Genomic DNA, 14,352 nt, shown 5'->3' on the forward strand with positions numbered 1-14,352 from the left:
AACAAGGACATACTCCTTTCCCAATTTGGAACCAGTCTGTTGTTCCACGTCCAGTTCTAACTGTTGCTTTTTGACCTTCATACAGATTTCTCAGGAAGCAAGTAAGGTGGTCTGTTTTTCCCATCTCTTGGAGAATTTTCCACAGTTTATTGTGATCCACACAGTCAAAGGCTTTGGTGTAGCCAATAAAGCAGAGAAGTAGATGTTTTTCTGGAACTCTCTTGCTTTTTCGATGATCCAACGGATGCTGGCAATTTTATCTCTGGTTCCTCTGCCTCTTCTAAATCCAGCTTGAACATCTGAAGTTCTTGGCTTATGTACTGTTGAAGCCAAGCTTGGAGAATTTTGAGCATTACTTTGCTAGCATGTGAGATGAGTGCAATTCAGTTTGAGCATTCTTTGGCGTTGCCTTTCTTTGGGATTGGAATGAAAACTGACCTTTTCCAGTTCTGTGGCCACTGCTGAGTTTTCCAAATTTGCTGGCATATTGAGTGCAGCACTTTCACAGCATCATCCTTTAGGATTTGAAATAGCTCAACTGGAATTCTATCACCTCCACTAGCTTTGTTTGTAGTGATGCTTCCTAAGGCCAACTTGACTTTGGACTCCAGGATGTCTGGTCTAGGTGAGTGATCACACCATCGTGGTTATCTGGGTCATGAAGATCTTTTTTTGTATAGTTGTGTATTCTTGCCACCTCTTCTTAATATCTTTTGCTTCTGTTAGGTCCATACTGTTTCTCTCCATTATTGTGCCCATCTTTGCATGAATTGTTCCCTTGGTATCTCTAATTTTCTTGAAGAGATCTCTAGTCTTTCTCATTCTGTTGTTTTCCTCTATCTCTTTGGAAGGCTTTCTTATCTCTCCTTGCTACTCTTTGAAACTCTGCATTCAGAAGGGTATATCTTTCCTTTTCTCCTTTGCCTTTTGCTTCTCTTCTATTCTCAGCTACTTGTAAGACCTCCTCAGACAATCATTTAGCCTTTTTGTATTTCTTTTTCTTGGGGATCACTTTCTCCTGTACAATGTTACGAACCTCTGTAGATGGTTCTTCAGGCACTCTATCAGATCTAATCCCTTGAATCTATTTGTCACTTCCACTGTATAATCATAAGGGATTTGATTTAGGTCATACCTGAATGGTCTAGTGGTTTTCCCTACTTTCTTCAATTTAAGTCTGAATTTGGCAATAAGGAGTTCATGATCATTATTCAGGAGCCACAGTCTGCTCCTGGTCTTGTTTTTGCTGACTGTGTAGCGATTCTCCATCTTTGGATGCAAAGAGATAATCAATCTGATTTTGGTATTGACTGTCTGGTGATGTCCATGTTTAGAGCATCTCTTGTGTTGTTGGAAGACGGTGTTTGCTATGACCAGTCTGTTCTCTTGGCAAAACACTATTAGCCTTTGCCCTGCTTCATTCTGTACCCCAAGGCCAAGCTTGTCTGTTACTCCAGGTATCTCCTGACTTCTACTTTTGCATCCCAGTCCCCTATAATGAAAAGGACATCTTTTTTGGTGTTAGTTCCAGAAGGTCTTATAGGCCACCATAGAACTGCTCAACTTCAGCTTCTTTGGCATTAGTGCTCGGGGCACAGACTCGGATTACCGTGATGTTGAATGCTTTGCCTTGGAAATGAACAGAGGTCGTTCTGTCATTTTTGAGATTGCATCCAATTACTGCATTTTGGACTCTTTTGTTGACTATGATGGCTATTCCATTTCTTCTAAAGGATTCTTGCCCACAGAAGTAGATATAATGGTCATCTGAGTTAAATTCGCCCATTCCAGTCCAGTTTAGTTCACTGATTTCTAAAATGTCGATGTTTACCATCTCCTGTTTGACCACTTCCAATTTGCCTTGATTCATGGACCTAACATTCCAGGTTCCTATGCAGTATTGCTCTTTACAGCATCGGACTTTGCTTCTATCACCAGTCACATCCACAGCTGGGTATTGTTTTTGCTTTGGCTCCATCCCATCATTCTTCTGGAGTTATTTCTCCACTGATCTCCAGTAGCATATTAGGCACCTACCGAGCTGGGGAGTTCATCTTTCAGTGTCCTATCTTTTTGCCTTTTCATACTGTTCATGGGATTCTCAAGGCAAGAATACTGAAGTGGTTTGCCATTCCCTTCTCCAGTGGACCATGTTCTGTCAGAACTCTCTCAAGGAACTCCCCGGGCTTTTCAATTAAACATCAGATTTGAAGCCTGCCTAGCAGAGAATCAATTTTTGAAATGCTTCCATTAGCACTTTCTTGAAGAGTTGATGTTAATTAAAAATAATTTTTTATATCAGATATTGTTTAAAGTACATATGTATTTTTAAGCCAAACATTTTAAATTTAACTTTGTAGGTACTACTATAACCCCTTTGAGGTAAAGATGTAACTTTGTACCATTTCTGGGGAAAAATCCCCATACTAGAGTCAACTATACAGCTTCTCAGTCTAAATATTAAATATCATCTTTTGTTTAGGGGCTATAAATTTGGATTCTTGAAAAATATCCTCAAAGAGTTTATATTATGTATAAAGTGTCATAGGAAATACAATGAACATAAAATACAGTCCTTCCCTTTAACAAATTCCATGGAAAATAAAACCTAATTTCCAAGTAAATTGAAGAAACAAATTCCTGTCTTTTAATTGCATAAGAAAATATAATCGCTAGTTTTAGCACAAAGCTTTAGAAAATCAAAACTGAAGATCAGCTTTTTGAGAATCTGGGCCCCAGGAAAAGCAAAGATAACTACAGTTAACAATCTGCCTTGGTATTCTGTGTCTCAAAAGACCAAATCCGATTTTATTTTTTAAAATACAATATGGCTATATTTTAATACATAACTGAAATACAAAATACCATAGCAAATTAGCAAATCCAATTTAAAATCCTCAAATTAATTAAGAAGAGTATGTCTATTTACTACTGAAAACGCTACATGGTAGAGTTCATTTCTTTTTTTCAATTAATTTCAATATAAAATATAATGTAAAAAACCTTATTATATAAAGCTTCCCCTCCTCAGCAACATCTCTGTTCCCTTTACTCAGAATAACCACTTCTAGGTGTGGCTGGCTTCCTTCTGGATCTTTCTCTGTATGCACTCAGACTTTTGTTTTTATAAAAAGCAGGCTCAAATTACTTCACTTAACTTCAAGATCTTTCTAAGTCATTCATGAGAACCTCCCTTATCTTTTTAATGGCTGCTTCATATTCCATGGGCTTCCCAGGTGGCGCAGTGGTAAAGAATCCATTTGCCAATGCAGGAGACACAAGAGACATGGGTTCAATCCCTGGGTCAGGAAGATGCCCTGGAAGAGGAAACAGCAACCCACTCCAGTATTCTTGCCTGGCAAATTCCATGGACAGAAGAACCTGGCAGGGTATCGTCCGTGGGGTGGTCAAGAGTCGGACACAACTGAGCACGCGCAAACTGTCATATTCCATAGTATGGAGGTACCAACATAATTTACTTAACCATTTCTCACTGGTGGACATTTAGATTGCTTTCAAAATTCTCATTATTAAACAAAGATGCAACAAACATGTTTGTATGCTGCATTAAAAGGCCAGACTGCTGGGTTTAAATCTTGGCACCAACATTCCTGCTTATAACCTTAACCAAGATATTTATCCTTAGTTGTCTCAACTATAAAATGGGGGTGATGATAACAGCCTCATGGGTTGGGTGCAAGGATTAAATGTGTCAGTATCTGGAAAGTGCTTAGTATACAGTGTAGCACACAGCTAAAGTGTTCAATAACACAACTTTTCACACCTTTGTGCCTATTTGTCTCTGTTTCCATGGGCCAGATTCCTCGAGATGGAACTCTATATTTAAAATTCTGTTACTGCAAAACTTTCTCCCTAAATGTCTATATCAACTTACATTCCCACCAGCTACAGCTTCCCCACTTCCCACAACTTTGCCAATACTGGATATTAGCAATCCTTTTACACTTTTGCCAATTGGATGGACAACAACAAAAAAAAACAACAATAGTTATTATGTGTTCCAATTTGCATTTCCTGAAGAGAACGAACATTTTTTTCATTTACTTTTTGACTGCTTGTAGATTTCCTTTTTCTTTTGTGAATTTCCTGTTCATATTCTTTATTTCTTTTTTCCACTTCAAATTTTTTTGCTCTATTGAAAAAATTGTCCTGGTAATTTGATATATAGTGAGTGTTCTAGATAACTGCTTCAGTAAGAATCTTCATGAATAAATTTTAGTTTATTATTTAAAATGTGAAAATAAATGGAATAAGGAGGTAAGGTGGTGGCTGGAGAACGAAGATGCTCCAGATGCCAGAATACACAAGCTTCAGGGCAGTCACTAAGAATGGGGGAGCGGGACTGGGATCCCTGGGCTGCACTCACCCACTTCCCCACACCTGGGCAGGTGACTGTGTTAAGACTCTCTGCCAACACCATGCCCTTCCTGAGTCTGTCATCACCCACAAAACACTGTCCTTTTCCCAGACCTACCCCCACACTTTCTATGTCTCCTTTTCCCTGACCTGCTCCTCTCTCTGCCTGTGCACCAGATGGGGGTTCTGAGAGCCCCTGCACTGGAAAGGCTGCTCATCCACTCTAACTGCGGCTGAGGCTCTCTTCGAACACCTGAGATGTCCCACACTGATTATTTTTATGCACAGGTAATCTTTTAAAGGCTTTTTTATAATATATGCTTCTAAAGAATGGCATTTTGTTTTCTCTTTAACAAGCTGAAAACTTTCACTGGTACTTTTCCTCCTCATGTGATGTTTTAGTGACTCACCTATTTTTCGGGAATCAATATACCAAGGTAAAAAAGTAAACCCCACACATGGTACAACAGAGTATATTATGAATGACACCATCACACAGCACTGCAGCGATAAAACCTTGGCTCATTTTCAATTCTATTCAGACTTGTTTACCATATATATACACAAGCAGAACATCATATGCATATGCTTACAGAAACAACAAACATATGACCTTTTGGGAAAACATCTATGTTCAATGTGAACTGAACTTGAAAGAACAACACATCAAAAGATGTTTGACTGCAATCTACATTTTTTAGGAATATTTTCCCTCTTTATAAAATTAATGCATGTGTATTAAATGTTGGGAAAGTTATTTTTTAAATTACCAAATAGGAAAATTAGAACCACTTAGAATCAAATATTGTCAATTTTCTGGATTACAGTTCATGTTTTTTCTCCTTCTGACTTTTACATAATGGAATCATACTCTATCTAAATTTTGTTTTATTTACATACTGTAAACTTTGTATCATATCTACAGTTTACCTTTAAAATCTACTTAACAGAATTCTTACATATTAATAACAAGTCTCACTGTTTCATTTTACATTCCTTTCTGGTTTTAAGTTTGGGTGATAAAGATTGATTTCCAAATTAGATTGGGCGACAAACAGAACATACCTTTCTCCGATCTTTAAGAATCCTGTCCAAGCTCTCTTCATTAACTTTGCTTGCATAGTCATAAAAACTGTTTTTTTAAAGAGGAAAAATATTTTATTAAAATTACATAGTATTTTGACAAAAATATGCTTAGCAACTTGTGTCTATGTGTCACCTAATCCTAGAAGTTGGCAACAAAGATACAACTTCTTATCTGCAATAGGTATACAATAGTACAGTGGTAAAGAACCCGCCTGTCAATGCAGAAGGTGCAAGAGATGCAGGTTCGATCCCTTGGTCGGGAAGATCCCCTGCGGGAGGAAATGGCAACTCACTCCAGTATTCTTGCCTGGAGAATTCCAAGGACAGAGGAGCCTGGCGGGCTACAGTCCACGGAGTTGCAAAGAGTCGGGCACAACTGAGCGACTGAGCGCACACACATACACACACACACACACACAGTAAGTATATAAAGAAAAAATAATCTAAATGTTTTGCTGGTATGAGGTATCTTTTGCATCAAAGATTACTCAAGAGACTGCTACATTCAAAAGGTATTACTTCCATAAGTGGAAGTGCTGATACCAAGTAATTACAAAATGTGTGGTTTCAAATGACCGTGACGTCTTCTCCTTGTTTCTAAGTGTCATTTATCTATGGTGGAAAAAAAGAACACAGAACTGCATATTCTGAGAAATGAAGCAGCGAAATGAATATTTGTTGAATCCTTAATAAGACACTCAGCTGCATGCCTCCTCATGTTAATTCATTTCATTTCTGTCTCACTACTGGGAGAGTTCAAGCCCAATAAGTCAACACTATTTTTCCTCCATTTTTGTAGATAAAGATACTGAGGTTAAGTGACTTGCCGCAAATTATAGAACTGGTGGATGGAAGAGCTGGAATTTGGACCTAGGTCTGGCCAGCTTCAAACTGAAGGCCCTCACTTTTAAAAGAGGTCCGTCTGACCAGGGCCCTGTGAAGAGAAGTCCGGGCATCACGATGTGCGTGCTTTTCTATCGCGGGTCCTGGTTTAAGGAAGGCCACTCCCCTGCTCCCACCACCACAAGCCCTGGCCTCACAGGCAGGAAGCAGTTCAAGTCACAGCAAAAACACTGAACTGGAAGTCAGGAGATACCAGCTCCAGCTCCATGCTGCTTCTCTCTGTACAATCGTGGGCAAGTCACCTGAACCTTGCTGGCCTCCACTTTTTTTTTTTTTGCAAAATAAAGAGTTTGGAGCAGACATATGATTTCCATGGTTTCTTTCAGTCTTAAGAATGATGAATCTATGATTTCAATTATGAGTCTATGAGTTTATGTTCTGGGTATTACTTTGCTGACAGTGGTTTAAGGAACTCCTCAGAAAGACAAGGCAGGGAACACCTAGCAAAGCCTTAGATGGTCAGGGCCGAACAACAGGACCCCTTCCGATCCAGACCAAGGCTGTGAGTGGACCAGGGCCTGAATCACTCACTGACTGCTGAATCATCAGCAACCAGTCTCACTGCTCTGAGATTCTTTTCAGATGAACTGCTGATTCCTTGTTTGCTTCCTGCTCCTCTTCAGTTATGTGTAAATCTAAGAGTGAGGTTCTCAGCTACTGTGGGGCTTTGCTCACAGGTAACAGTCCTCTGAAATAAGGGCTAAGTGTGTGCAGGAGGGGTGGGGGTAAGGTGGGTGGTGAACAGTGTAAGTCTCCAGGAGTTCTTGGGTGCAGGGGGGTTGGGGGTTTAGGTCAGCTGAGGATGGGAGCGGAGTCAGGGTGAAAGCTGCTGTGAACACACGGCAGGAACAACCAGGCACGAGGGACTGGCAGTGTCAAGGCAAGAAGTGCTGACCGAGATCGCTGAATCGAACAGGTATGGGCAGAAGTGCAAGGACAGGATTGGCCTGGCTTTTCACAAAGTAGAAGAACAGGGCCTCAGGGAGTTTTAAGAAACACAAGAGTGGAGGTCATCATATCTGTCAACAAGTGGAAGGGTTGGGGGCTCAGGAAGGAGGCAGAGGCCTGGACTGCAGTTTGGGGAGCAGAAGTCCGGTGGAGGTGACATACTGGTCACTTTCTCCCTCACCTTTGCCTCCATGGGTGTCTCTGTCACTTACTTTCTCCCTTTGCATGTCTCTCCTCCTGTTTCTTTCTTTCTGTCCTTTAGTTGGTCATAACGTGCAACTGGTATATATTAACTTAAACCCAAAAAAGTAAGCTTTATGTTCCCTTTCCTTACATTTTAAAGTTGTACACGGAACACTTTTAATCCCTCTTACAATATGCTTTTATCTCTATGTGATCCTTGATGAACTGTTTTCTGTATGGTTGACAAGCCCGTGCTAGGAAGGCTGGCAGGAAGGCTTCCATTTTAAACCACTGAGGCCAAGATTTATCTGCCCTTCCTTCCCCTTTTCCTAACTTAACACAGTGCTACACACACACATCTGACACTCAGTAAATCAGTGAACTTGGACCCCTCAGTTATACTTAAAACACTACAGCCATAATCAGATGCAAGTCTGAGTTCATTAGTTTTCAATCAATTAATCTTTTAGTAAGGACAAAAAAACTATAAAGAAGGATGTGGCTTACCTAAAAAGTTTTGAACAAGGCTGATGGTTATGGATTTCTGTAATCAGAAAGAGGAAATACATCTCAGTTAATCATGTAAGATACAGACAACTACAAAGTAGATCAGGATTTAAAAAACACTTTAAACTAAAATCTCAGACAACAAAAAGACAGTTTTCCTCCCCCAAAGAGTGTGTACACTAGTGAAGGCAGTGTGTCTCTTTAACACTTAAACTCAGGGACACCCCCTCAGGACAAAGTAAAATGGCAAATGACAGTTTTGGGTCCATCTGTTGGCGTGTGATAAGCACACGCCTGAAAGCTTTTATTCAGGATCATGCAGCTATTGTGTGCTCTTAGTCAATCTTACCTTTTTCCAAGAGTAAAAAGGAACCACTGACTGGAAGCATTTAATCGAGGTGGATAAAAGCTGTGAGGACAGCTTGAGGAAAGGAGGGCCTTAACCACTCTGCCATCAGTAACCCACTAACAATGCAGGACAACTGGGCCAGGTGTTTTGAAGGGGAAGGGCAAAAACTCTGGAAGTTTATTAGCCCTTTCAAAGCTTTTCAGCATAAGGGAAATAGCCATTTATAAGGCAGAGCCAAACAACTTCTGAAAAGATTGCTGTGATTTACTGTAGTGAACCATTTCTTCAAGTTCATCGGGGGCTTAGGGTCTGGGTTGACGTACAAGACCATGGGACTAACTAACCACTCAATTCTATTAACAACATTCTCCTGGCCAGCAACTCATCACCTGCTGCTTATAAAGCCACAGCCATAGAGTTCCAGGCTGCAATCTTAACTCAATTAAAATGAAACCACAACCCTGAAGGACACTGGGCTATGCCTATTAGCTTCTGTACCGATGTGAGTGCTGTCAAAACACACAAAAATGCCAGTACTTCCACGGGGAAGAAAAGATTACTTGCCGAGTATAACTGTCAACATAGTGATGCAAACAGGAAAATCTCATCTAGAAATCCTCTTTTTATCACCAAAAATGATACAGTATACCATCAGAAGTTATTTCAGAGATACTGTCAGTAAAGTAATTAGACTGCAGAACATCTGTAGTAAAAATGTTAACTAGAGTTCAGGGGAAGGAAAAAAAAAAGTCCTCATCTTCTACTTTAAAGGAAAGAATTTTTTGTTTAAGAAAATCCCTAGAGTAAATTCTGAACTCTGAAGACACACTCCTGTCATCAATCCACCCCAGCAGACTTCCTTCATGATTTACAACCTGGATGAGAAGCATACTGAAGATATGCTCTAGATACCACACCATATTTTCTACAGGGTCAAAGCTTTCTCCTACAAGATTCTGCAATGCCTAACTAAGCACTCCGTGGAGAAAACAGGGTGATGCTTTCAAACACAATTAAGCTGCAGACTGGCGTGACGTTGGCGGCTGTGACAGCTGCTAGGCAGACTTCTGGAAGCAGGGGAGCCAGGGCAGCCTGGCCTGAGATTCCAGAGTTCTGGAAGCCTCCAGAGCTCATCCGCCTGGTGGAGCCCTCTTCTATGTGCATGGCATTTCCGCCTGGACGTCTGTGAACATCCCCACGGGGACGCGCCACTGGGCTGGCTTATCTTCCTGTCACTGCTTCTCCTGCTGGTGGGTGGGCCGAACAGCCCCTCTCATCCCCGCTTCCATCTTTCCAGGAACTGCTGCTGCCATCACCTCAGTAGCTAGGGGAGCTCTCACGTTGCTCTCTCCTCCCGGCCACTCCAGGCATGAAGGGCAGACAGTTCCACTTCAAGTGCGTGCTGCTGCTGCTGCTAAGTCGCTTCAGTCGTGTCTGACTCTGTGCGACCCCACAGACAGTAGCGTACCAGGCTCCCCAGTCCCTGGGGCTCCAGGCAAGAACACTTGAGTGGGTTGCCATTTCCTTCTCCAATGCATGAAAGTGAAAAGTGAAAGGGAAGTCGCTGAGTTGTGTCCGACTCTTCGCGACCCCCTGGACGGCAGCCCGCCAGGCCCCTCCGTCCGTGGGATTCTCCGGCAAGAGCACTGGAGTGGGTGCCAGTGCCTTCTCCGTCAAGTGTATGAGCACTGCTTTAAAAATGAATGTGTTCAAGACGGGTGCTCCCTCAAAGCGTGGCATTTCATATCAAGTCCTCCTTATTGTGCAGAGTCAGGGAAAGGTGTCCGTGCGTGGATTCAGGCATTTTCAACACATTCGAAATTGGCTCAATTTATTATTTTAAAATATGCTGGAGGTTAAACTATCCAGAAAATTTCTTTGCGCTAGTGGTATGGAATACTTCTCCTGGTATGTTCGTTATCTAATGCTTGGCCTTTTAATCCAGGTTTTCCAGGGTCCCGGTTTACATTTTCTAATATTGATATGTATTTATTTTTAAATGAAAAATACCACCAAAAAAAAGAGAAAAAGACTACAATGATAACCATACATTTAATACTAGTAAATACTCTGTTTATGAGACCCATGATTGTTTCAAACAATAAATTGAATGTAGCTAATAAATTAAACATTGTACAGCAAAAGGGGGTCATTGTCACGGCCCCGTATTACCTGGGTCTTTCTATCCATTGGCATGTCTCCGTATCTGCAATACCATGGGAACTAGTATTTATGAATCAAAGACAAGAGTACTCTATGCTGGAGAATTTAAATTACTTTACTATTCTGTTTCTTCAAAGATAAATAAACAGCCAGAACACTCATCAGAAATGCTACTTTTGTGATCATGCCAGGCAAGAGCTCTTTCTTGCATGGTATGCCGTCAGGTCTTTCTGGCAAACCCTCATACACCACATTAGTTTTGAAAACCCAAGTGCAAACAATGAATAATTGCACAGATGGCTAATGAAACCGAGTTCTCTATTTTAGGATTTTTAAAGAGTTAAGCAAGACAAAACACAAAAATAAAACCTCCGTGAAAGAGCAGCTATACCACAGCACGTCAAATATCAAGTATTTATTTACCAAGTCAGTATTGTGGGGAGTGGGCTTCATAGTTTTGGTTCTTTAGGAGACAGCTGTCTCTTGTTTTCCCCAACCCTCACCACCTCAGTCCTCACCCTGGCCCCAGCCCAGGTACCAGAAGGCTACGAGAACAGGCTGAAATCAGTGCTTTGGCCTCAGCATAACCTAACCTTCCAGCAGTATTTCAAACCACAAACCACTCACCTTCACACAGTCTGTATTCTAGTCACACAGAAACAAGCCAGACTCCCTGCATGTTTTATGCACTCCCTGCCCTGGGATGCCCTGAACATACCACTCACTGGCCCTAAGTTCACCTCGCTCATGATGTCGTTACTGATTTAACCCAATAGCATTTTTTTTTTCAGCACATGAGATTGTCTTTGTTCCTTTCTGACAGCCTGCATGCTCTGGTATTTCTGTAAACTTGTCTTCCTCTTCTCACAGCCCTGGAAGGCACAGACGCCTTGGACATTCCTCTCACTGCCCAGCACACGTCTCATGCACTGACATTTTTCAGTGATCGTTGGTTGCATAAATGAATGGAACAGCCCTTGCCCTGTTTCCAGGATCAGGATATGCTGCTTGGCGATGTGTGCCAGGTGCAGCTGAAAAAGCGTATGATCCTTTTCATCAAAAGGAGACTGACCCACAGAGCCACGCATCCACAAAACACCTCCATTTTTCCCAGTAAGTGCCCCCAAATCGGCTGTTCGACTTATTCCTCAGAAAGCTGTACAGGTCTGAGAAACATCTTTGCCAGACCCCTCTAGGAAGGACCAGCACAACACACGCTTTCATTATAGTATGAGGTGAGGCCGACAATGGGCACAGCCCAAGGCGCACACTCGGGGTTCACCATGGTTGTGAAGAGACAGACATGGATGCAATTCCACACAGCCACTCACAGGTCAGACCACTTGGGTCAGGGACAGCTTCACAAAATACCTGAACTTACAGACTCACACTGTGGGTTTATGCTGACTTACAAAAACATTTCTTATCATTCCTAGTGAGAATAATTGGCATTGTGATCTGAGTGGCTTTCTATGTACTCTTTAAGTCTATTGTTAGGTTACAATCAGTCAACGGCCAAAGAACAAAACAGGGTGCATGTATACAAGAAGAGTATTTCTCAGGTCCGTGATAAGCTCACTTACCGATTACTTGCAGAAATTCTGTGTTGCTGATTTGGGAGTCACTGATGCTGAAGGTTTCCTCTTGCCTTACCTCTCCCAGCAAAAATCCTTCCTGAAAGCAATGGAAGAAGAGATTTGCAGCTAAAAATAAAAATGATTTTTTACTGGAATTAAGAGGAATGGAGGACATTACAATTTTATAATAATTTTAACAATAATCCAAATAAGCTTGTCACGTAAACTACTATTCCAAAAACCAACAGGTATACGACTAAAGTACTTTGAGACACAGGTATTAACTGAATTGTTTGAATAAAGGATTCCATGACAAGATGAAATATTATTTTAATCCCTTCCCCTAAAACCCTGTTTTTCTGAAGTGAAAATAAGTACAGTGAATTCATCACCTAAATCCCACTAAGTGTAACAAGCACCATCAAAAAAGCTCAGGAAGCAGAAATATTCTAGGCTGCTTTCTTGAAACAGCACATAACTTATTTCATTGTTTTAAAAACTCTGCTAATGACAATAGGGTAAAGAAAGAAGTTAATACAATGCACAACTAACTGCTCCTGTACAGGCTGGCAGGAGAAATTAGGATTTCAGCAAATAAATTTTTCACTAGGTCAAAGTTTTTCCTTAATAAATGCTGAGATAAATTGATTTACTCCCTTGAGAACATACACCGCCATCAACGATTCTGGATTACTCAGCACATAACCTACTGCTTGAGCATTTGCTATCAAGTTCAGCACAAGCACAGCTGGAGAAGAATGTACATTCCAAATGTCAAATACCATCCCTGCGGGTGGGGAACTAACAGGCTGTCCCAGACTTCCCCTCCCTAGGCATCCAACACGGCTTATTCCTTCCCTCCATTTGGCTCTTCACTCAAATGGCACCTTATCAGAGAGGCCTTCCCTGGAGAGTGGAATAGAATCAAGAGTTCCCTTTACCCTGCATCTCTTCTCTTCTCATATTTTTCTCGTATTTCATATTTACACATACTAATGAATGCCTGCTCCGACTAAACTAGGAGCCCCATAAGAGCAGGGATTCTGTGTTCACTGTGTACTTTAGCACCTCGCACAGCGCCCAGCACACAAGAGCTGCTCAGCAAAGAGTGGCTGAATACATTTGGTGGAACAATGTCCTTTCTATTGTAGGTTGACTCTTCGAATAAATTTCCTAGTTTAAAAAGTCCCAGTTGGAATCCGTGGGGGTGAGGACGGAAAGATAGAGGCTTTTCAGCACAGCTGAATACATACATAACTCAATAAAAAATATTGAGTTAGAGGAGTGGAGTGTCATAAAAATCCCAAATCAGGCTTCGCTGCTGGCTCAGCAGTAAAGAATTCGCCTGCCAATGCAGGAGACACGGGTTCAATCCTTGGTCCAGAAAGATCCCACGTGCCGCGGAGCAACTAAGCCTGTGTGCCACAAGTACTGAGCCGGTGCTCTAGAGCCTGGGAGCTGCAAGTCCTGGGACCATGGGCCACAACTACTGAGGCCCAAGCACCTAGAGCCCGTGCTCTGCAACAAGAGAAGCCATTGCAATGAGAAGCCTGTGCACCTCAACTAGAGAGTAGCCCCCACTCACCACAACTGCAGAAAAGCCCATGCAGCAACGAAAACACAGTCAAAAAAAAAATTATATATGTCCTAGAGAATCCATGACTACTAGTCTGGAAAAAACGGACTAAAGAAGCTTGTTTTATCCTATGAAAGTCTTTCATTATGAGTTCTTACTACAAAAGACAAGCTGTGTTTTTGTAACAGATTAGAAACTTTTTTCTTTAATCAAAGTGGAAGATACAATTGAAGATTTCTACACAACTTTAGACTTCAACATCTACAGATTCCTAGTGTTCCATAGTCCAAGGTTGCCAAATTTAGCAAATAAAAATGCAGGATGCCCAGTTAAATTTGAATTTCAGATAAACGATGGATAATTTTAATGTAAGAAACAGGATATACTTATACTAAAAAATTATTTACTATTTATTTAAAATTCATATTTAACTGGGTGCTCTGTATTTTATCTGGCAGGCCTAAGTTTGAAAAACTTGACAGTGGCATCAAAACATTCTAAAGCCAAGTATAACACGGATGGTCATTTATTTATTGGTCTGGATTATCTGAACCACTGTTACTTTATAATAGTAGGCAAACTATAGTGTGTGGGCTAAATCCAGCCTAATGGCCGTTACTGTATGGCCTACAAGCTTAGAATAAGTTTCTACACTTTTAAATTGCTGAAATAAAAGAGAAAAT

The 14,352-nt window shown here is 41.2% G+C and overlaps 1 protein-coding gene across 1 annotated transcript in view; it reads right to left on the reverse strand.

Moving 5' to 3' along the window:
- Positions 1-14,352, reverse strand: part of ABRAXAS2 (abraxas 2, BRISC complex subunit) — a 28,847-nt gene that overhangs the window by 12,544 nt on the left and 1,951 nt on the right. Inside the window, exons 2-4 of the mRNA XM_081533786.1 lie at positions 12,100-12,190; positions 8,005-8,041; positions 5,443-5,509 (exon numbers count right to left, since the gene is read on the reverse strand). Coding sequence (XP_081389912.1) covers positions 5,443-5,509; positions 8,005-8,041; positions 12,100-12,190 — 195 coding nt within the window. The remainder of the gene's footprint in view (positions 1-5,442; positions 5,510-8,004; positions 8,042-12,099; positions 12,191-14,352) is intronic.

The sequence above is a fragment of the Giraffa tippelskirchi genome, chromosome 2 (assembly GCF_054371585.1).
Source record: "Giraffa tippelskirchi isolate mGirTip1 chromosome 2, T2T-mGirTip1v1.2.pri, whole genome shotgun sequence".
NCBI lineage: Eukaryota > Metazoa > Chordata > Mammalia > Artiodactyla > Giraffidae > Giraffa > Giraffa tippelskirchi.